This window comes from Physella acuta, unplaced genomic scaffold, assembly GCF_028476545.2.
Source record: "Physella acuta isolate Inbredline_101_S28 unplaced genomic scaffold, ASM2847654v3 ptg000473l, whole genome shotgun sequence".
In the NCBI taxonomy this organism is placed as follows: domain Eukaryota; kingdom Metazoa; phylum Mollusca; class Gastropoda; family Physidae; genus Physella; species Physella acuta.
This window is the reverse complement of record NW_026731992.1, coordinates 31835-55386: the sequence shown is the minus strand read 5'-3', so window position 1 is coordinate 55386 and position 23552 is coordinate 31835. Positions and strand designations below refer to the sequence as shown.

General features: G+C 32.7%; 1 protein-coding gene and 1 long non-coding RNA gene across 8 annotated transcripts; one reads left to right on the top strand and one right to left on the bottom strand.

Annotated features, from left to right (window-relative positions):
• Positions 1 to 265: 265 nt before the first annotated feature.
• LOC131943893 (uncharacterized) lies at positions 266 to 23362 on the bottom strand. 7 transcript variants are annotated; one of them, XR_009386963.1, is made up of 12 exons: positions 23207 to 23362; positions 13432 to 13496; positions 10969 to 11054; positions 9581 to 9726; positions 9275 to 9422; positions 8903 to 9117; positions 8654 to 8821; positions 7855 to 7953; positions 7156 to 7415; positions 5058 to 6950; positions 3813 to 3994; positions 266 to 3322 (listed from the first exon to the last, which is right to left on the bottom strand). XR_009386963.1 is itself a non-coding variant. In XM_059304204.1 (10 exons), exons 3-10 carry the CDS (start codon positions 9650 to 9652, stop codon positions 3289 to 3291), a joined length of 2889 nt encoding a protein of 962 aa, XP_059160187.1. In that variant the 5' UTR covers positions 9653 to 9726; positions 13432 to 13496; positions 23207 to 23362; the 3' UTR covers positions 266 to 3288. The 7 variants fall into 7 exon arrangements, 1 of the variants encoding a protein (XP_059160187.1); XR_009386966.1 differs by having other exon boundaries at positions 23291 to 23362; XR_009386961.1 differs by lacking the exon at positions 10969 to 11054.
• On the top strand, positions 22033 to 22653 carry LOC131943894 (uncharacterized). Its single transcript, XR_009386967.1, has 2 exons — positions 22033 to 22387; positions 22519 to 22653. It is a non-coding gene; the product is annotated as an uncharacterized LOC131943894 (long non-coding RNA).
• Positions 23363 to 23552: the final 190 nt, after the last annotated feature.

The window sequence follows — 23552 nt, the reverse complement described above, 5'->3', positions numbered from 1 at the left end:
CTTTGAATTTGTTGTATTTTGGAAGGGGTTGACACCCTTATCAGTTATTTAAATCATCAACAACATATACAATTCACACAAATTGTTCAGCAACTTTTTTTTAAACACCTTTGTAATCTATTCTCAGAATGTGTTTGTTCCAGTCTCGCTGTCTATACCATTGGTCAGCGTTAACAAACAAGAACGAATCAGAAGTGCCACTTTAAAACTACCATAATTTAATGACTTTAGTCTTTAAAATGATAGCTAAAACAAAACTCTTCAGTAGGCAAACATTCTTCATTTTTTATTCTTGTATAAAGACAAGCAGATATGCACCTCCCAGCCCTTTCTCCAAGATGGATGGAATTACTTGCAAAATCACACTCAAGTCACTATAAAAGGGTCTAGTGATCAGACAAGAAATGTCCCATGTTGCCAAAACAAAATACATTGAATCACAGTAAGCTTTAAAACACAAAGTACCCAATCACTGGACACACATCACATGCACATATTCAATAGAGATCATCATAGTATAAATACAGGAAGCCAGCAGACTTGGTGGGACTCAGTCAAAATACACTCAAAGTCAAAGGTAAATCCAATTAAACCACACTATAAAAGGACTAGTTAAACCAAGTCTAAAATTTAAGAAAACAGATGAGCTTTTTCTCAAGTTATTACATGGTCTGCCCAACTCCTATAGAGCCAAACATGATCTGCCCAACTCCTATAGAGCCAAACATGATCTGCCCAACTCCTATAGAGCCAAACATGATCTGCCCAATTCCTATAGAGTCAAACATGATCTGCCCAACTCCTATAGAGCCAAACATGATCTGCCCAACTCCTATAGAGCCAAACATGATCTGCCCAACTCCTATAGAGCCAAACATGATCTGCCCAACTCCTATAGAGCCAAACATGATCTGCCCAACTCCTATAGAGCCAAACAAGATCTGCCCAACTCCTATAGAGCCAAACACTATCTACTCAATGAGACAAGCAAGGTGCGGGTGTTGACAGAACTTTACCATCTGTTCTCTCTTTAGGCCAGTGCCTTGGTAATTGAGGAATGACCAAAATGAAGGTCATATTTTTCTTTTATCATTTTAAGACAAAAAGAGTGTTTCTGAAATAGTCTGTTCATTGTTATTGCAACATTCACTTAGTTGAGCACATATAATACTATTGGTTAAGCTGATTTCTAAAAAAGGTAAATCATATATGGCACAAAGTAATAATCTTTACCAACTACATCTAAAAGGAGATTGTAAGCAACATTTGTGTGCTATTGCTATAAACAACAGCGAAGAATGAAGTGCTAATGAATTATTTCAGTCTCAGAAATGTTAAAAATTAAATTACAAGTAACAAGCAGTTTTTTAAAATGGACATTTGATTATTTCAAAGAAACCGGCATCATCACTCCAGATGGGCAGCTGGAGGTTATGCTCAGAAATGCTAATGTCTGATAACCTTCATCTTGGCAAATACAAATTGGTATAACAAACAAAAATGAGATTCTCTTAACTAAAACTGTCCAAAGTTGTGTTGAACAGTGATATCATCATTCAAAACATTTTCTTGCATGGATTCTTCAACAAATAAATATCATAAATGCAAGTTGGCTAGAAGGAGGTCTTAATACAACATTATGCACTTTAAAATGTTCAACTGATAATTAAAACACTCAAATAAATGCTTTCAGTTAATTCAGTCATTAATAGTAAGCAACAGGCTCAGCATTACCCTAAACATTTATTACATCTATATTAAGTAAAAAGTAGGCAATCAATTGCATAATAATATGAAAAAAATTGTAATTCAGTTTAAAACCTTTCAAGCATCTACCACTATAATTAAACTTAGAAAAGTGTGGCTGTTTCCTTGCTAGACAAGACACACAAGTTCTAGTCACATCAAACATACTACTGCAAACCTGTTCACATTTTAAAACAAAAATCTACAGTATACAACCTTAAGTTAGAACATTATTGCAAGTCACATTAGTATGGTCCCGAGTAGAAAGCTCAAATAAATACATCACATTTTTACTAGGTTCCCAGAAAGAGAAAGCAGTAACTCATATTACAACTTATCTAGGTTACTGGGCAGAGAGATAAGTAAATAATTAAAACTTTGAACGCTGTAAACAAAATATACGTCATAACAATAAAAACAAATTTAAAATCAAATAAGTGGAAAAAAAGCTAATAATAAGAATGTAAAAATTCACTTCAACAAATTATATAATTCAAAGTGAACTCAACTTTGGACTTTAGCAAAATAAACTGACACAAAAGTTGGGATTTATAGGTACATATATTGCACTTTTAGTCTTTTATTTCATAGTTTGAAAGATTGTCAAATATAAGTTAAAAACTTTGCTTGAATGTTTTTGTATAAATGGATGGATTTCTTCACTGTACTATTTGATTCTTTACTACATAAGATTGGTCATTGCACAGGCAAAATGCTTCTAGCAAATTGTTTGAATAAACAAATCAGCAAAGGAATTGAATATATAATGTACATCAAGTAGAAAAGAGACAAACAGTATAAGCATCATCAGCTGGAAAAGTCATTTAGCAAATGAAAATTATTTCCTTTAGAATATATGTTCGTTATTATTGGACCAGGAATATGCAACAGCAAAACTGAATGTTTCATTCTAACAAAAATAATTTTCTGTAATTTATACAAGGAATATTTGACAGCATGACATGTGAAAATCAAGTATGATTTTGTCTTTATGGAATTACAATGTAAAGGATCTAATTCAATCAAGGTTGGACTGTATGTATTTTTAAAACGAAAATGAAACCCTACAGGTTTTACAAGAAACTCGACATCTTTTAAAAACTGTGATTCAGATATTAAATAAAAAATACCTTTTACCTTCCACAGTAAAAACTGCTATTAAGAAAGTCTTGGAAAACTTAGGCACAAAATGTACAGTGAAAACCTCCATTAATGTTGCAAATTTAATCCAATCACAAAGAATAAAAGATGATAAAATAGTGCATGATCTTTTTTAATGTGTTCACATGATCTTTTTTAATCTGTACTCTAGTTGTAAAAAAAAAAGAAATCTATTTTTATCTGTTAATTTAAGCAATGTTCTAATACATGACAATAAATAAAACCATGGTAATATCATTTTTTGGAGCAAATCTTAAACAGATACATCAGATCTTTCAAATGCATGCATTGTATCAACAACCAGCTGATGGACTCACTGGAACTGGATGTCTCTAAAAAAGTTGGATATCTGCACTAGTGGAAGATGGTACTGACTCAAAGTCAATTGGTGCGTTTAGAGCTCTTTACTGCCTGTCTGTGGATGTTAACAAAAAGTTTACTTTAGAGATCCTCTAATATAGCTATGGACATAATTTTAGAATGCAGACTAATTTATCTAAAATATCTAGTATAATTGATGGTCCCTTGATAAACCTCTGTAAATACATGTCCTAACAAACCCCTAGAAACAAGATATTCTCAATATCAAAGTGGAATATTGTAATAGCTTTTAATGCATGTTCGATGGCATGGAAAATCTACTTAAGGAACAAATCTATACAGTTTAGGTTGACTTCCAACTTTTTGCTATAAACAAATTATTAAAGTGTCATTTGAGATTGACACATTAACTGAAAATTAATACCATATATACCCCCTTAAGGTGTGTAAAAAAAAACCTGTTCAATTCATGCAATACTGAAAAGTGCTTCAACAATATAAAATAGCAAATAAAATTCATGTAAAGGAAGCAAATAAGGGCCATCCTATAAAGCATAGCATCAAGTTAGAATAAATAATCCTACCTAAACTGGTAAAAAGTTGTTCCAATGATTTAGTGCATGTAAAAATGGATGCTAAACGTGAAGATCATGAGAAGAGAAAGACGTGTAGCTAACAAACAACAGGGAGCTCTGGTGGACTATGCTAGGGGCTGTTGGCCTCGCGCGGACTCACGCTGCTCGACGCCAATTTGTAACGACGGCGCCTGGAAACACATAAAAACACCAGCCGTAATGTATGACCTCAAGATGGCTGAACTAGTCAAAGTGTTTTAATCAATAAATTACTTGAGCAAAAAACAGAATGTGGTTAAACTTTGTCTTAGGCTGGACAGGCTGGTGTGGCAAACAACACAAATGGCATACACTCAGAACACAATAGGACTGAGCAAACAATGAATAAGCATGCTAACATTTAGTCAGGTATGAAAATACTTAGCCTCCTTTTGAGCTTAAATGCAAATCATTTAAGTCAGCAGCCATGTCTTACCTTACCCACCCACCCCCTTCCTCAGGTTTAAAGAAAGAGTAAAAGCAAATCAAAATAACTAGCAATAAGATATTTTACATTTAAAACAAAGATGACAAGAAGATTTGAGTCCAACATTTTGAGTAGGTTGCCCACCATTCAAATTATTAAATTACATTCCTGAGTTTCTGTGATTTATTTTCTACATATCAATTGTATCCCCTATTAATTTGATGTTAACAGCTTTATGACCATACTGATTTCCAAAATCTTCACTTCCTGAAGATTACACAAGTATACACTTGAATCTCCATATATGAAATCCCTTGAAATCATTAAACAAAGAATGTGTAAATTGTACATTTAAAATATTGTCATGCACACAACAAAACAAAAGGAAACAATAATTAAGTATAAGCGTGTAGTAAAAAAAAACTTAGAATTTGAAACCATGCTCTTTAATTGAAGTAAAATATAAACCTGCTGTTGAGTGGAGTTTTATGACAGACTAAAGCGAAACCGTCTAAATGGTGAACCATTTGAACTGATGCTAACCTTTTATTGTCTCTCAAATGCAATTAAATCTAACTCTAAGTGAAAAGATCAAATAACTGTACTGAATTTTAAACAATTGTGAAAAATGTAATCCCCTTACAAAATTTTGAATTTTATTTTCTGGACTTAACTATCAATTAAAAAACATGTTTTCCAACCAAAATTATGAACTTAAATGACAACATAAATGTGTAATTCACATGAAGGCACAACAGCAAAATATTAAACAAAGAAAGGCCAATTACCTAGCAGTCACCACAGCATTTTTTGGAGCATGGCCAGGTGGGGGCTTGGGTACAGGACCACTGTCTGATTCTGGTGTGACAAGAGATCTAGATTCAGCAAATCCTCTGGATGTAGAAGACACAGCTTGCCTGGAGAATCTCCGTAAATGCTGACCCCCATAAGACTCACTTTCTCTAGACTTGCTAGATGAATGGCGAGAGCTTTGAGGACGCCGTGGACTTTGTTCCCGTGGTGTAACAGCATTTGGTTCATCTTTCATTGTGACCACAACTCTTAAATCACTATTACTGTCTGGAGGCAACATAGACGAGTCTGTGCTAAAGCGATTATCTACATTAGAATTGCGTTCACTCATCACTGTGTTCTTGTCTTTAAGAATAGACTTGGGTTTGGAAACTGGCATGTTCAAATCTCTAGAGATGAAGTGAGTGGTTCCTAAAGATTTTGGCCCCTCACTCATCCCTGAGACAGCCATGTCTAAGCTTTTGTCTCTTTTACTGGAAGAATGGATTGGAGGCTTACCGAGTGCAACAAGCTTGCGATTCCTTTTTTCTTCACCAGAATCACGATTTTTAAACACAAACTTTGATGGGCTCCCAGAGGTATTCTGTTTTAAAGGTGATCCTATTCTGTTATCTATATCTTTGGCAAGTTTTTCTGGCATTTTACGTGGACTAGAACTGAAAGATTTATCTTGTGATTGAGTGTGAGTATGTTGATGAATGGGTTCTGAATGTCTGCCTGTTATATCTGGACCATCTTCAAGAGCATCCTCACCTCTACTACCACTAGACTGCATCATCTTCATCATGTCTGTGTTATCATCTTCAAATACTAAGGATGTTCTTAAAGTTTCATGACCATCTCTCTCATCTAGAAGAACTAATGAATTTCTAGCCATACTATCCAGCTGATGATCATCTTCATCGGCTAAAGTGTTCATCATTGCTAATCTTCTAGCCCGAGCTGATTTCTTCCCTTTGTCTCCTCCACCATCATCTTCGCTGTCTTCATTATCACTTCCCTCATCACTCGAGCCAAATGCACCCCACTGACTGGCCATAGTAAAGGGTGCAGCACGAGTGGCATTCTCTTCTCCGGCATCATCACACTGAGTATGGGTTTTATCATCAGTTTGCATAAGGGCAAATGTTATGGCAGCCCGGCTGGCTAGGTCAGGGTGACTTTCTAATCGCATGTTTTCATTTTCATTACTGGGTTCCCCCGCTTCCAAAGTTGCAATATAAGGTGGATTGACATTACTAATGCTACCAGCCTTTTCACTCCCACCATAATCAACTCCACTGCTTTCAGGCCCCTCATGCAATCTCACTAATTTACTCCTACTGCCAGCTAAACCACCTGATGGGTTTCCTGATGTAGGCAAACCATAAACAACTGATGGCCCAGGTGGGGGCAGCCGGTCACCTGGAGAGGGGACATCTTTATCTCCAACCTTAAGAGAGCTGACCTGATGACTTCCTCCTTCTAAACTAGCCCCTGAACTGGGAGCCCGTACGCTGTTCACAACTTGTTGCTTTACTAAATGAGAATTGACAGTGCCACTGCGATTACCACTTTCTTTTGATGAAATGGCATCTGCATGAATTCCTTTCTTGTATATGTGTTCACCTTTTTCTTGACTCTTTCCCTTATCAGTGTCTTTATTTTTTTCTTTTGTTTTTGTATCTTGTTCATATTTGGCTGGAGGAATATCAGCATCTGGCCGAGACAGGACCACTACACCTTCCTCTACATAACGATTGTCTACCTCATTGAGGGGAATAAGTTCTGCTTTTTTCAATGGCTCTTCACCATCCTGGTAGCTCAGATTTTCATCAAGAACTTCTGTGGCCCCATGTCCTGGTGTAATTGGACCCATGTTCAAAACACTGAAATTATTAAAGAGATATATTTTATGAAGAATTCATGAAAATTATGTATATGCATGGCATGTTTCTTTCATACAGTATTGGAGTGTTAGATCATATAAGCTACACAAGCTGTAGTGTAAGATTGGTTTATCACTAGTTCAAGCCTTTTTTAAAAATTATTGGTTAACAAAATAGTACACTGATAAGTTATACATAATCTTACTTTGTTTGTTTTAGTGCATGAAGTGCAGACGTATTTGTTATAGTAATAGAGGTGTCCACATTGCTCCTTTCCCAATCATATGGATCAGAGTCGCGAACATTTTTACGCCTGATGCACTGGTCCAGCAGGTTAGAAAGCATGTTGTAGTCAGGTTGATCAAAATAGTCCAGAGACTGAATGTGCTCTAGAAAAGCTCGAAACTCACTTGGTAAATTCTTTAGCAAATTGGTGTGATCATATTTATCCTTCATTACACCAACCTAAAAGAAATTACGGAATAAAACATTCAATGTTCAACACAATTTTCAAATTTATTATTATTTATTATTGGTTGCTTATTTTCTATAGGATCATTGATAAATGTATGCAATAAAAGTCTGGCACTTTGACTAAATCTGTGGTAACTAAGTTCCATGGAAAATAAATCCAAAACCAATGATAAATGACTGTCACAAAAACTGTATTCTAAGAACATATAACAAGGGTCTGCTTGTATGAGGGGCATACACTTTAATACTTTAACTGTCTATATATTTGACGAGACATGAAAATGCTTATTATTTGTTAAGTACCAATAATTTCTAGTTGACATAAAATGTTTGATGAGACAAACACTTATTTTTAATTTATCATGAGTATAACAATACCAGTATGTCATTAAACCTTTATTGCCATAAAAAAGAGAAATTTTAAACTTACCTGTTCTTTATCTTTGATTTTTCGCCACGGCAGCTGGCCTGAGACAAACTCAACAACCATGTAAAAAAGGGACCAAAGATCATCATGTCGCCCCATTTCCTAAATAAAAGTGGCATTAAAAAACATACTCTTTATTCATTATTTCATTTCTTCAAACTTCACTAATTTTCTTCTTCTTGATTTAAGATAAGTTAGATGCAACAAGGTTGGGGGAATTTGTTTAACTTGCAAGCATTTACTTAAAGACTTTTTTTTTTAACTATGTTAACCCTTACACTTCCTTCAAGACCAGTCACATAGATACAAGGTTGTTAAATATAAACAGAAACAACAAAGAATAAGACCTTTCACTTAAGTATGAACAGAAAGTATATAGGGAAGGACAGTCTAACTTGGATTAGCTTATTATGTCATAAAATTGGCTGGAGCTTTAGGTAGTTTTTGACATATTGCTTCGACTATGATAAATGATAGATAAGGGCTCAAAAAGAGGTTAAAACAATGTACCAGTTTCATTAGAAACCGACTATTCTGATAACTTATGATAATAATAAACTGAATAGGTTTCGCTTAAATTTATTCCCTTTGAAAGAGCTTTTGGGTAAAACACTTTTACTTAAGGAATTTTCTACATCTGAATATAATTCTAACAAAAAGTAGATTACACAAATTGGGGCAAAAAGAAAGAAAATATAAGCATAGATTACATTTTTAGCTTAGATAGGTTAAAGGAACAAGCTTTATATATAGTCAGATATTTACTTGGACCACTTTAAGGTATCTTATTATGCAAACTAACCTTATTTTTGTGTGCATTTATTGAAGCATAACGAACCGTCCCTCTGAAGCCTGCTGCAGACCGTGGCTGTCTTACCTCACCTGAGGCTGTTGTATATTGCCTCGCAAGACCAAAGTCTAACATGTACACTTTTCGATGATTAGGATGCCTTCCCATAGCAAAGTTTGACTGAAATATGTATTATAAATATAACATCAACAAACAAAAAATACACACACAACAATCAAATACATGATTCTAAAAACTTACAGGTTTTATGTCTCTGTGTAAAAATCCAACATCATGAATGGCTTCTATAGCATGAAGTATCTGTGAGGCAAGTCTCAGGGTTGTGCTGAGAGAAAAACAACCACGGGCCTGACTTCGCCGCAGTTCGGCCAAGTTCTTTCCTTGCAGCGACATCACCACGTAGTTATATCTCTCGTTACGACCACAACCAATAAACCGGCATACATGGTCTCTACCTAAAAACAAATTATATTTATTTTCAAATCAAAAGGTTATGACTTGTAATTACTGAGACCTTGTTAGGCTAAGCTTACAATATCAATATCACCAAAAGTTTTTATTTATCAAGGAGAATAACTCATTCAGGCAACTACATTTTAAATTGTATCAAACCTTGCAGCTTCTTTAAAACGGCAACTTCCATTTTAAGAACTTGTTTGACTTGTCTAGCAGACTCCAGCTTTAAAGCCACACTTTCACGGCTGACTAGATCTGTGGCTTCATAAATTTCACCAAATCCACCGCCCCCAATTTTTTTAAGCTAAAAAATGTTGTATTAAATATTCAATAAAGAATAAAGCAACATATCAACAATTAAATAGCTAAGTACAAAAAAATTTTTTTTTTAAACATAACTGGTTATCAAAATGCATCAGTTTCTTAAAGTTAGAAAACAATGGAAAAAAGTCTTTAACTCACAACTTTAAATCTTTCTTTGACCACATGGTTAACCTGCAAGAGGTCTGCTTCAGCATTTGTTGTTGTTGTCATGGTTATGGCAGTGGTGGATTTGCCTATGTATTACTCAGACATCCATATCAACCCATCCTTTGATTGCATGAGTCCTGAAGTTAAAATTAAAGATAATTAGGTAAACATCAGTCATTTTATAAATGGCTAACTAAATCCAACACAGAAATTCACTGTTCTTTTTCTTCGTTCTTTATTTTAGTTTTGGAAGGGATCCCCCTCCAACACAATTAAGGATACGCGTCAACTGGTTTTGCACCATTGACTATGATTTAAGCCTGCTTTTCTTTTTGGATTTGCTTCCATAGCCTTTGTCCAACCAAGAACAAATTACAAGGCAGCAGTTGTTTGATTTTGGAGTTGTCTCTCCTAGAAGAGTGGCTGTTCCCAGCCGACGAGCCTCAACTGCCCGAGGGTTCAAACATGAGACTTTTCGGTTTAGCAACCATGAGCTTTACCGACTCATCCACGCCGACCCCTAAAATTCACTGTGAAGTACAGTAACTATTTTATGGTAATTCTTAAACATCAGCAGATCACTGGACTCTTTCCAAAGTGGTTGCGAGGGATTAAAGGAATCCAAAGATAGACTACTAGGAAAAACAGAAATGGAAGCAGTTTCCAAAATAATTGAAAAAAGAAGATGGTGCTGGATGGGGCAAGAAAGAATCCAGATGATATTGCAGGAATGGCGCTAAAATGGACACCTCAAGGAAAAAGAAAATGGAAGACCAAGGGAGACATGGAGCTTTTCATCACTATAAAAAAAAACATTTATGCTATGATAAATATTTTGATATTATTCATTGAGACATCAGTCCATAGTTGCTCATTCTTAGCTATTTTGAGCTAAATATTTCAAATAGTTTAAATTTGAACTGTGATTGAATGAAAGCTGTGTGTGCAAAAATAAAGGGTCCCATGTTCCACTCTGGTTTTCCAAAAATTCTACCATTAATATCTAATTGCATGGTTTCTTGTGCTTTCACATATAATAAAAACAAAGATACCGGAAAAGTTAAATTCTACCAAGCAGTTTACAATTTACAGGACATGATCTAGATCAGTGGTTCTTAACCCAGGTTCCACCAGGGGGTCAGTGAGTCAGTTTGCGGAGGTCAAGAGACACACCCAACTCATACAATTCACGATCAGATTTGTCAGTGCAGACAATATAACTATTAAGAAGGGCTCGTTGAATGTGCCTATGAAACTGGTGGGGTTCGGTACCTCTAAAAAGGTTAAGAATCACTGTTCTAGATCTAAGATATAAAATTAAATTAGCAAATTCAACTTAGCCCTATAAAATACGACAGTTCCAGTACACTGTGACTCACAAATGTTGCTGTCTGCAATATGAGTGAGTGTGCCATCAATTTAATAATGTCTGTACACAGTACACACTGGGTGTGGTAGAACTCAACTAGAACATAGAAATAGATCTAATACTGTACAGTCTAGGTCAACTTTACTAAACTAAATTGAGTTAAGTAAATAGTTAGTAAATCTACTAATCTAGTGGTAGATCTAGATTCTAGAGATCTATGAATCTACTGACTGATCCAGAATAGATAGATTCTAGATCTAGATCTCAGATCAACACAGAAAAAAAAATCACTACACATCCCCTTAGAAAAAAAAGGATTCCTTTACAACCACTGGTCCGAGAGGAATGGAGATTTCTCTGACCCAAAAAAGTAATGATTAAGAGAGTAAATAAACTTTGCTACATTGATGTATACAACGTACTGGGTCTAAAAGCCGTAAATGATACATTATAAACCATTAAAATGTTGCCTTAACAACGTCTAGAAACAGGGGGCGGCCATGTTGAATTTCTATAGGGAGCATACATTGTTAGGAATCAGTAATACAACATGATTAATTTTGGGTGGAGCGCTCCCATATTCTATTTATAACTATTTTACCGATTCATTAGTATTGTTAAAAGTGTAAGCACTTTTAATACAGCAGTATACCATTATGCTAAGAACATTTTTAATACATTTAATTAATAATTAATATCTCAAATGCAAAGGCTAAATTATAACATTTCTATAGACTAGATCTAGATCTAGATAGTAGATAAAGCTGTGAAGTTTTGAGTCCGTTTTGTAAGATTATATCCACAGACTATAATTTTTTAAGAATTTTTTTTTAAATGTTCTTTAATTTTTTTTTTTTTAGCCTCTTTTCTATAGAGTTTCAGTTGTGTTTTTTTTTTTTTTTTTGTAAAATGATAATAATTATGTTTTTTAAATTATAGGCCTACCACCGTGTATCTTTTGTTACTTTTATAATGAAAAACATTTTTTTTTCTAAAATTGTTATTATTATAGCTAGGCCTATAGTTTCAACTTATTTTACTGTTTTATTTGATGAACTAAAGCCCCTTTCATTTTGAAGAAGAGTCTTTTTTCTTCTAATTGCTCAGTTCTTTCCTGACAGGGGGTACTTTGAAAATTAATTGCAACTAATTTTATAATGGCTGAATTATTTTATTTGCTGTAAAGGATGGGTTTGTCTTAAATAATTATTTTAAACAAAATAATGCATAGCTCAAATTACTGTGTTTTCATATTAGTATTTTAAGCTCTGTCTTAAACCCTTGTGGATAATTTCTTACTAGGTTAAGAAGTGATTGCCCAACACACACCTGGAATGGAGGGTGGGGGGTGTTTGGACTTTACTGTTGTAACAATGCACAAGGTGTGCTTTAAAGTTATGAAATATGACATAAAATTCATAATGCTTTTTTTTTTTTTTAATTAAACTGACAAATGTTAGTTATCATTAAAATTAATTAGGGTTATTTTAGGAAGTCTTAAGGAGGTCAGGAATTTTGTGAGAAAAAGTGACTATTTTAGTCTCGGTGTAAAATCAGCTCAAATAGCAATGGCGTCATTTATGCACATACCTCCCCTTTCCATCTAAGTAAGGCTCTAGAATACATATTGCTAATCAAGGTGAGAAAATTATTGCACAAAATCAAAAGAAGTAATCTAATTACAAAAACTTTTGAAGAAAACACATTCTAGACAGTTTGTAAGCCATTGCACTCTTCCAATATAGGCTACTTAAATTCTAAGAATCATCTTCCCCAACAAAATGTATATAATTATTTTATATTTTTTTGTATCAGTATATTATATTACTCCCTTTTTAATTTTATTAAAAAGTGAGAAAAGCAAACTTCAATGCAATTAACTTAAATGATGTATTTATTTTTGGGGTTTGAAAAAAATTGGATATTTTCTCTCTACATGTGTTTTTGGGTTGAATTTGAACGAGCATGGATGTGCCATATACTTTTACAGATGTCACCTTTAAAATATGGCACTTTTTAGAAAGATGAATAAATCTTAAAATACCTACCAACAATTTAATTTTTAAAAGCTGTCCTTTTTTTAATCTTTGAACTACATGAACAAATTTGGTATACATGATCAAAGAATTTAGAGTTCAACAAAGCAGTTACGCGTATCTAATATCAGTCGACACACCTCACTGAAAACATATCATCACCAACTTGCATAACAAGCCTCTATCAGCCTATACTAAATACAACTCTTAAAATGTCATTAGAGGGCGATGCTTAGTTCAAAACCCAATCAGCAACTTGCGACAAATGCCTAATATGAAACGGTGGATGATTTAGTCAAGGCTTGAAAAAATTCAGAGATGAATAGAAAATTATTATAGATAAATTTTCAAATAACATGGGGTGATTTAGGCCAAAAAGGAAATAGTTTTATTTAGTGGTTATTCAAAATTAATTATTTAAAATTTTAAAAACTTACCAAAATGCAAATGTAAACAAGGAAATACATTTATGATTTTTAAATGCAGTTAAAAACATGTGTAACTGAAAAAGAAAAGAAAAAAGGCAAATATAAATCTTGCATTAAATGTTTAAAAATCAAGACAAAATGATGTAAGCAAACATTTTAAAAATTGAAGAACACACAACTTATGTAATAATTGTAGCAAAATGTTTGGCTATTAAAAGACTTCATGGATTTGTCCTCATCTCAACTTTAAATGTTAACATAAAAACACAAGAAATCTACTCCATTAACTTCAACTGACATTTCGATCTCAGCTTCACAAGCACACACATTCTTTCTATGTAATTTTAAAAGAGTAAGTAAAAAAAAAACTTCCTTGGAAAACTATTAGTAGTGAACCACAAATAGTAGGCTATGCAAATTCCGCCATCTTATATAGGCCTCACAACATCCGGACTATTTGACAGAAACTTTACAAAATTCAGCAATTTCCCGGATTACAATGCATAAAAAATTAATTCGAAGAATGTATTCAATATTGTCCCCTTACTGTTTATTATCTTTAACTTTTCAATTTTTATTATTAATACCAAAGTAATTTTACTATTTACTATTAGAGCTTAAAATATTTTCATGATCGCTTTGTAATTGAACATTCATTTAAGCATTAAAGTGAGTTAAATAGTGACCAAATATGTTTTTAAAGAGATATTATACTAATAAAAATGACAGTTTTGAGGGTTTTACTATTTAAGTTTTTTCAGAAATAAATCCAAAAAAAGTAATGGGTGGATTGGCCTACTTGTGAGGTTACACTACAAAGATTTTTGGCGGTGGGGCAGCATGAAACTGAGTGTTATCGACAGAAAACTGATGACGAATAAATATTTCATATAGGGTATATTCAAGGTGAAAGGCTGTATTATTTAATTTGCTTTAAATAAATCTTTCTTTAAACTAAGTTTAGGATTAAATTAATTTTAAGTAGTTGATTTAGGCCTTCATTGGTAAAAATATCTGTGTTATTTTTTCCTGCATGAACAAGTAAAAACAAGATTCTAAAATCTATGTATGTTTTAAAGTTCAATTGCAATCCAATTAATCTAGATTCTAAATCGGGTGAACATATTTATTTCCAGCTTACGTTTTTAACGTCATATCTTTAATTTTAAGGAATAACTGATTAAGAAAATAGTACAAAGATTAAATTGGGTATTGCCTATATACTATATCCATATAGTACTTCCTTTAATAAGTTAAAAGGTAGGACTGATAGGCAATGGAAAGTAAAAAAATGAACTCAAAGTTCAAAGTGAAAACAGAATTAGTAACACTTTGAACTATGTGATTTTAATTTTAATTAAAAATAAATTATGCAACAACAACATATTTTTTAAAAAGTTGTGTCAGAGCAGCAAATAAAGCAGCTGCCTATCTTTTGGCTGTAGCACATCAACCCCTAGTCTAGCTTCAGAAAGTATAGAGATCCTCAATTTTCTGTAGGCTATTTATTGATTAGCCTTTTTTACTACTTATTAAAAGTAATCCATAATTCTACTTATGCTACTAATATTTAGGTACTACAAACATAACCTAAAACATAAATCCTAACCATTTCATGTATACCAGTGTGAGTATGCTACTATTAAATTATTAATACAAAATTTCATTGCCCCACACCCCTTTATAATGATTAGACTTCATTGTTTGTTGTTATCTTTTGTATATTTTTATTCCCAAATCAGTTGGTATGACGTCACACTTTGCATTATAAAAAAAACAATGTGAGTCAACAAATTTTAGCCATTTTTTGCATTTTAGAAAACTGTTTTAATAAATTGTAATAGAAATTGATTAAAATACTTTATGTTGACAAAGTTCAGACAAGATTTTGGAAAAATATTGATGAACCCGATAACTTGAGTACCATTACAGCTAGGTTGATGAAATTTCATAAACAAGTATTGTATCAAATTAGTAGTTCAGTATCTACTTTTCAGCGATTTCTGGTAACCGTAAGTGGAACTTATTCTACTTTCAATTTTTCAAAAGCTTATAGCTTGAGTACTGTTTCAGATAGATAAATGAAATTTCACATGAAAGTAAAAGATCTAATTCTCTGCCTTCTGTCAAATTTTTAGTTATTTCGGTTGACTGGAAGTAGTAATTTACACTATTTCCGATTTCTCAAAAAAACACATGTAAATTTATAAAGTACTGATAATATTCCGCACTAATATACACATATTGTTTGCCGTTTACTTGGTGCGCAATTCTTATTTCTATGAGATTCTATTTTACTTTTAAAAGTTTAATTAAAAAATGATTAAAAATCATGTCTATATCCTGAGTTGCCATCCCCTGTAGTGTTATATAAGTGTTATATAAGAATATTCGAGAAAGTTTAGGGGAGATCACTCCTGGTTTATTTTAAACTGTGTTCAGTTACCAACTAAAATATTAGATCTTGAGTCAAGTCAGTCAAAAATCAAACTCTCAGGTCTTTAAAACAATTTAGTAAAAAACTCCAAGTAATCACCATTGTGCAATATTCTTATGGTTTGAATGTTCGTACTTAAACTTAAATTTAAGCATTAATTTTTTAACTAAACATTTTATATAATGTAAAGTGCAAAGAACAAAATAAAATTGTATTATCCTTCACAAAAACTATAATTTTATTTGAATAAATATACAAATTACTTCACTTTACATTATAGATGATGAAAAAAAATTCTAATTACATAGACTAGGCCTATAAAAAAATTCAAATTTATGTTAGTGATTGTGACTGTGTTTGTTCGTGTTTGTGTTCGTGGTTGGTTAGAGCTAGGTTTTGGGTTATATAAATTTTCTCAAAATATTTGCATAGTCCTATAGACATTTAAAAGTAATGGGAAATTTAATATATTTCCAAAACACAGGCAGCATCTGGTATTTGCTTCTTACAGTCCTTTACAAATACGTTTCGGACTAAGTCCATTGCAGGGCATGGCCGGGACAGCTAGTGACTTAAAAAATATGTCTGCTAAGTTACCAAGCTTGGTTTCATTTGATGGAAACATTGCTAATCTTTATTTAGGCCTATTAGCCTACTGATTAGTTTTAATGAAATTGTTTTAAAATAGGTAGGCCTTGGTGAAACATTTTTGTTATCTTTTAAAACATAAAACCTCATAAAATTGCTAAATAATTACAAAAATTTAATTGGTCACCTTTCACATTACTACATCTAGCTTCAGCTGATTTTATAGTCCTACTAATGGTAACTAAAACAATAGATTACCTGATATTTTTTTTAAAATATGGCTAGGCCTACAAAAATACAAATGCTAAGGCCTAATTTTAAAATTATAGAGGCCTTACAATAGACTATGTAGTAGGGCCTAAAATATATATTGGGATGATTTTAGATACGAATGTCTGCTGATAATAGACTCTCATAAAAATAGGTATGTTGGGTTGTTAGTAGTAGGGATTTTTGTTAAAAAAAACAACAAATATATAAAAATAAAAAATATATGTTCTTGCATATCTCCCTTAGGAGAAAACAAAACAGAAAAGATTTTCTTTCTATCTAAAATAGTTTTTTTTATGAACTTTTTTGAGAGGGGTAAAAATCCATCTTTTTAACATTTGCTATTTGTGCCGAGAAATAGTATCTACTATATAAAGTTGAATTCTGAAAGTGATCGCGGACAGCGTACCTGTAATTACAGAAGAATAGAGCAAAACAAAGAGACTTGATCACCATAGTGTCATATCTCAAAAGTGCTATCGTCTAAATTAATGATTTTAAAAAATTAATACTGATGGTGTTATAAAGCAAATTTTTTTTTCAAACTGATAGTGTTAATTGACGACATGTTCATTAAACAAAATTAAAGAAAATGTATCACCCTTCACAAAAATTCTAATTGTGTCTGAATACTTATTTATGAAATTTCATCAACCTAGTCTGAAAATTATCTTCATTTAGTCCTTTAGCAGGCATTACGTCCCTTTACAAATTAGGAAAACACAATTACTTCCCTTTTAAAAAAAAACATTACATGGGCGGGGTTAATTACTTTGTTTTGGTGTTGGGAAAAAATAATTACAAAATTAGCGTGGATTGATCAAGTGCAATGTGGTAATTAAAACACTTATTTTAAATGCTGCCTTTTATTTACTTTATAAACCGAACGTACTGTTTACTGATTATTATTTTTAATCAATATCAGTAGCGAGGCTCACTAAATCTTAATTTTAATTATTTATTTTTTTAACCAATACCAATAAAAGCTAGAGATATTTTTCTAACTAACTAGGCACTACATTTGATGATTTTAGCTCATTATGAACTAAAATACATGATTTTAATTATTGGTGCCATACAGCTTAGCTGTGAAAGATTTTTCCATGACAACCAGTCTGAGATCTGATTCCTAAAGTTGACCTGAAAACTACCTAGGAGGTTCGTAAGGATCATGTGTGGGGAGGGGGAAGTGGAGGTATGCTGCAATAAAACGAAATCGAAAGGATACTCGTAACTTGGTTATGTAATCTATTTACTGTATTTTTAGCAAACGCCAAATGAATGAACCAAAAATAATCACGTATAAATGTTTAAAAATATATAGATCTAAACTTTTTAAAGGTATTCATTTTCACGTTTTATTCAGTCTTGATTAATCAGTGTAAATAGGAATGTTTAATTAGGACAATTAGGCATAATAATAATAGATTGAGTTAACGGCGGAATCTAACTCTCCTCCCTTATCCAGCATGGAAGCTTTGTCCAGGCTGAGTTTTAAATATTAAAAAAAAAGTATATAGGCATAATAAAATATCTGTTTTTATTTTTAAAACTGTCGTTGCATTAAATTTCATCACATGTGAGCGAGAAATGCATTCCAAACATCGCCACTCATAGGCTGTGCGTAGTGACGGCTCGCTCGCGTTGTTTTGTCAACGAGAGAAACATCGCCCGTCCGAAGCTAGATCCAGGTGGAGTTTTAATACATAAATTTGTATCTAGAGCTGGTGTCTAGATCTATTTAAAGATTGTTAGGCTACGCCTATCACATTAACGTTGATCACTTGTGAGTGAAAAATTATGCAAATTCGTCACGAGCCCGCTTGCGTTCTTTCGTCACGCGAGCGTGTGCGCAAGTCCCTGTACTGCGTCAACTAGATCTAAGAATGGAAACTTTTGTTTATGTCCTCTAATATGATTATTATAATTTATTAGCCTAGTCCTTCTGGATCTAAATCATAATAATCAATTATATAAAAAATGAAAGCAAATGAAAATAATATTAACTATAATTCTATCTAGTAGTAATTAGTAATAATAAAATCAAGTAAATAATTTAGCACCTAGACTTTACTAGACGTATCGAGATCGCGTTTCACCACGAGATCACCGGTTTACGGGCTTTTACAGAAATACCAATTCCTATCTTCCCATGTTCAGATCGAAATACTTAATTAATTTGTCCAGCAATGTAAAAATCAAAATTGGAAAATATTCACTTAACGCTCGTCAACATAAATAACACAAACGTAGTGAAGAGTCGATAGAGCCACCTAGGCGAACGTCTGCCGCCCAATAGCGGTCACGTGGGTTATGGAATTTTTACTTTTGGTGGTGACCGTTTTGGAGAATTTTTTTAAAAATTAGCGCATGTAATATTCGATTTATTTTTACACAGACTGCTAAATCTAATATTGATGTACTTTCGGTTTCCGATCTACATCGTAGTTGCTAATATTTAAAAAGATCTACGAATGTTTGTCGGCACCACTTTTTGAGCTTCGGTCTTCATTATCCAAAGCTATTTATAGCGTTTCTCTGGCATATTTAGCACTGCCATCTATAGTTTGTTTACATTATGTGAAAAAACCGCCATTTTTCACGAGGTAAACATTTTAAAAACGAATTCCTAGAAAGTCACTTGGGCAGACAAGAAAAATGTCCGAAACTAAGCGTCCGGTTTAGGACGCCATGTTGTTGTTAGCAACCAGAGACGCTTTCAAGTTAGTGAGCCTTGCTAATATCAGTTTAGATGCCAACTCCAAAATGTCCTCTAAGTTTACTTATATCTTTCTGTTTGCGGATAAGCTTGGAATATTATAGTCGTCACTAAATTGAATCAGGCGCGTCCGCCGCTTCCCATACTAAAATTGGTTTTATCCCTCTACCCCTTAATGAAAACAAAACAGCGCCGCTATCTTAGTAATTCGCTTCAAGAGCTTGCGCTGTTAGATAATATAAACTAGTATTACTCGCTAACTCTGAGGCGTGGCCGGTTGCTAAAAACAATATGGCGTACAGCCCGGATGCTTTACTTCTGACGATTTTTCGTCTTAGTTCAATTGACCTTCTTATAATTACTGTTTAAAATGTTTACCACAAGCAAAATGGTGGAGTTTTCACTTTATAAAAACAAACCATAGGTGGCAGGGTAAGATATGCCAGATAAGCATTTTAAAATTTGATTTGGAGAATGGAGGCTAAATTCAAAAGTTGGTTTCATTAAAATTAATAGAACTTTCAAAATATCAATGGTGTAGGTACAAAAATGAGCATTATTAGTTTTATCAGTCTATGTAAAAAGAAATCAAATATTGTCGGCACTTTTTTATAAGACCGCCTCACATATCACGACCAATTTATTTTTATTTTTTTAAAACCACGTCACCGCTATTTGGTTCATCACTAGTGAGAAACTCTGGTGCATAGCCAATTAAAAAGTCAGACCGATTCGTAGTTTGCCGTGGCTTCAAACATAAGTTGTGTTGTCATGGAGTGGTGAGTGACAATAAATATTAAATTAAGTAATTTAGTTTATAACTAGCTAAAAACTTCAAAATTAGTGCCTAATGGATTAGATATAATATGGATGTCTATTATTCAGTGGTCATGTTTAAATTGAAAATTGCGTAAATTTTAGATTTAGTGAGAAATCTAATTTGATAAACAAACAAACCCGGACGTTGTGAACCAAACAGCCTAACTAGTATAAAAATGCCCGGATTATTATAGATACCGATAATGTAATCTTCTTTAAAAAAGTGATGTTGGGTTATTAGTAGTATTAGTAATATAGTATTGTAATCCTGACTAATTTTATGGTTAGAAATCATGGTTGCCCTTGTACGGTAGTACCAGGTTGGGGTTAGGGACAGGGTTAGCATTGACATTAGCCAGCCATGTGTGTATTTAGTTAACTACCAGACCATTAACCTGACACCCCTTATTTAATATTTAAAGAAGACTCCATTATCTGACACCAGTGTAAACTAAACTAAACATTCTCCCAAATTCCCCCATTTATTTAGGCCCCATAAGCGAAAGGCATATGGCAGGAAACAGATTGGTACCGCAAAATGCATATTCGGTCTTCGCCGTTCATAAACTTTCTAACCAGACATCGTTCGGGGATTTTGTTTATACTGATAAATAGAGCAAGGTTTTTACAAGCTTCGTTAGCAACATTTTTGTGGAATTCGTTTTTTATGACATTTTGTGCCGCGGCGAAGGATGCGAAGTATGCAAATCTAGACGGAATGGATCTACTTGGAAAGTACGTGTACTGCACTAATGAGGTAAGAAATAATATTTTGTAAAAATAACTATTATTTTTTTATGGATTTTTCATTAGAAATGATTGCTGTAAATTATGAAAGTAAAAAAAAGTATATTTGAATGCGTTTTTTACTTTAATTTGAACAAAATGACTGCCGAAAATTACGACACATCGGCGTCGCTGAAAGCGGGAATTTCAGTTAATTTTTTACGGATATAAAATTGTATTTTTTTACTCCGAAGCATGTATTTAAATAACAGTTAAGTTAAATCTATTTAATTCTGTAAAATATAATTATTATTTTGCCGTAGATACTTTTTTTTATATTTTTAATGATTTTCTGTCGCGGAAAATCGGTATTCGCACCATGCACGTACACGTAGTAAAACTAGACTTATCTTTAAAACACGAGAATCTTGAGTACACTGCGAATAACAAAGTTTTTAAATTTTAGTTTACTTTTGACTTTAAGCCATTTGTTTTAAATCGAAATTAATTGATAATGTAATTATTTCAAAGTAAAAATTTTCCGTCGCAAATTGGCTTCTAACCTTCGCCACTGAACCAGCCTACGCACGACATTCGCGCGAGTCTGTTTCTTCGCAATAGTCTGTATAGTGTCGAGGGCTAATTCTAAAAATAATAGAGTCCTTACTAATCTAATGTTTATTAAAATTAGGTACAATTGTTGGAACGCATGAGAAATAACAAATTAATATTTCTTTAAATCTATAGCCAAAAGAAAGTAGAACTTTATAACTCTGTAAATTATGAATCGAGTGACGGCTGTCGTGAAAACGGGAGCCATTTTACTTTTTTTTAGGGTGACCTACTTTTATTATATAATTTTAAAATTCATCGATTTGATAAGCAGCTGAGTAGCTGACTACGCATGCGATATGGCTGGCACGTTTTGGGATAGGGATCGAGTACACCATAGAATTTTTTTTCTTAGAACTAAGCGTATTTTTTTTTAAAATCAAAAGATACTTACATATCAGTTGTTGATTTCAATTTCATTATAGATCTAAGCACTAACTTCAGTTTTTAAAAGTGATTTTGCTTCTAGAACTAGCGTATTTTCAAAATTACGTAGATTCTAAATCTAGATCTATTCACTTACTATTTGACAACCGTGTCAGTAAAATGAGGTCACCGCTTCCAGATTCTTAGGTTTTAATTATGTTTGTCATTTTGATCTATTATAAGTAGCATTAAAACAACTGCATCTATTATCAACATTGTTTTTATATGCCAGTTCTAATTATACATTCTGTTCATTACCAATTCTAATGAAATCGTATCAGGCCCTAACACCCTGTTCACCTACACTGACACTAGATCTACACTTGAATGACGCCACAGACAGTCGTAACTTTAAATTAATGTTCAAAGTACTAAACAATTATAATTAGCCATGTAAATGCTGCAACTATATTAAAAATTGGCTTATAGACATATTTTATTAATTATGTTTTTTATATAGACCTTCTATATTTAACTCTGTTATTTTTTTCTTCCCCAGAGTGTTTCTAAAAGCCAGAATTTTAAAGGGGAGGGCGGTCGTTTTTTTTCTCAAGAATAATTATAGAAATAAGCTATAAACTGGTATATTTTGTAAAGTTTGACATAATTACAAATAAATGTATGCCTAAGTGACATTTCTGTGTAATTATATCGTTAATTTTGTGAATTTCGAGGATTTTTGGACCTCACTACATTTAGATGTAAAAAAAAATCTCAGTTGAGTGAGTGTGGTTAATCTACATTTTGAACGTGATGTAAATGTCTAGTGCTATTAATTTTTATATTTTTGAATTCCTCGATTGTTAAGCAACAAAATTGATATATAATATGTCAATATTTGTTACTTTGAAAATTGGCGAAAATCGACCCTAAAAGTAGATGCTTGAGGGTTGAATCTGTTTCCTGCCATATAATTACTAAACAGAAGCTGCCTTCCTAATATATATATATAGATCTACTAGCAGCATTGGCTATGGACACTATTGAGCATAGATTTTTAATCTAGACCTACACGTAATATTACTAATGACTAATGACACATATTGCAGACAGTTGAGCTTGAGACATTTCAGTTCAGACAGGCAAAAATTAATGATTTTCCTAGATCTAGACTAGACTAAGAATGTCTCTTACTTTTTCTTAAACGCTTGGATATATATAAAACGTCTAAATTAACTATTGTTTACCCTATATCTTTTGTAACCAAAATATAAAATAATAGCTAAAAACTGGCCAAATGTTGCGATGTTTTGCGGTGTTACTCAATTTACTTTAGTGATTTATAGAAGTCTGAGCCAGAAATCAATGACTCCCTTCGCCATATTTTTTGGCCAGGGGGTTGTCAGAATAGTAAAGTTGCCAGATAAATATTAGATCTAGATCATAGATCTAAATAAATGTTTTCAAAAATTTATTTAAAAATATTTAAAACAGTAGGCCCAAAAAATTTTTTTTATTTCTTAAACGTTTACAGCGAACTTTTACATAAAACAATGCACTAAAAATAATATTCAATGTAGGCCTATTTAAATA

Coding starts and splice junctions, on each gene's coding strand:
- LOC131943893 (XM_059304204.1), bottom strand. CDS start 9,652: ATGACAACAACAACAAATGCTGAAGCAGACCTCTTGCAGGTTAACCAT. Junction 9,118..9,274: donor CGTTTTAAAGAAGCTGCAAG/GTTTGATACAAT, acceptor ATTTGTTTTTAG/GTAGAGACCATGTATGCCGG. Junction 8,822..8,902: donor TACACAGAGACATAAAACCT/GTAAGTTTTTAG, acceptor TACATATTTCAG/TCAAACTTTGCTATGGGAAG.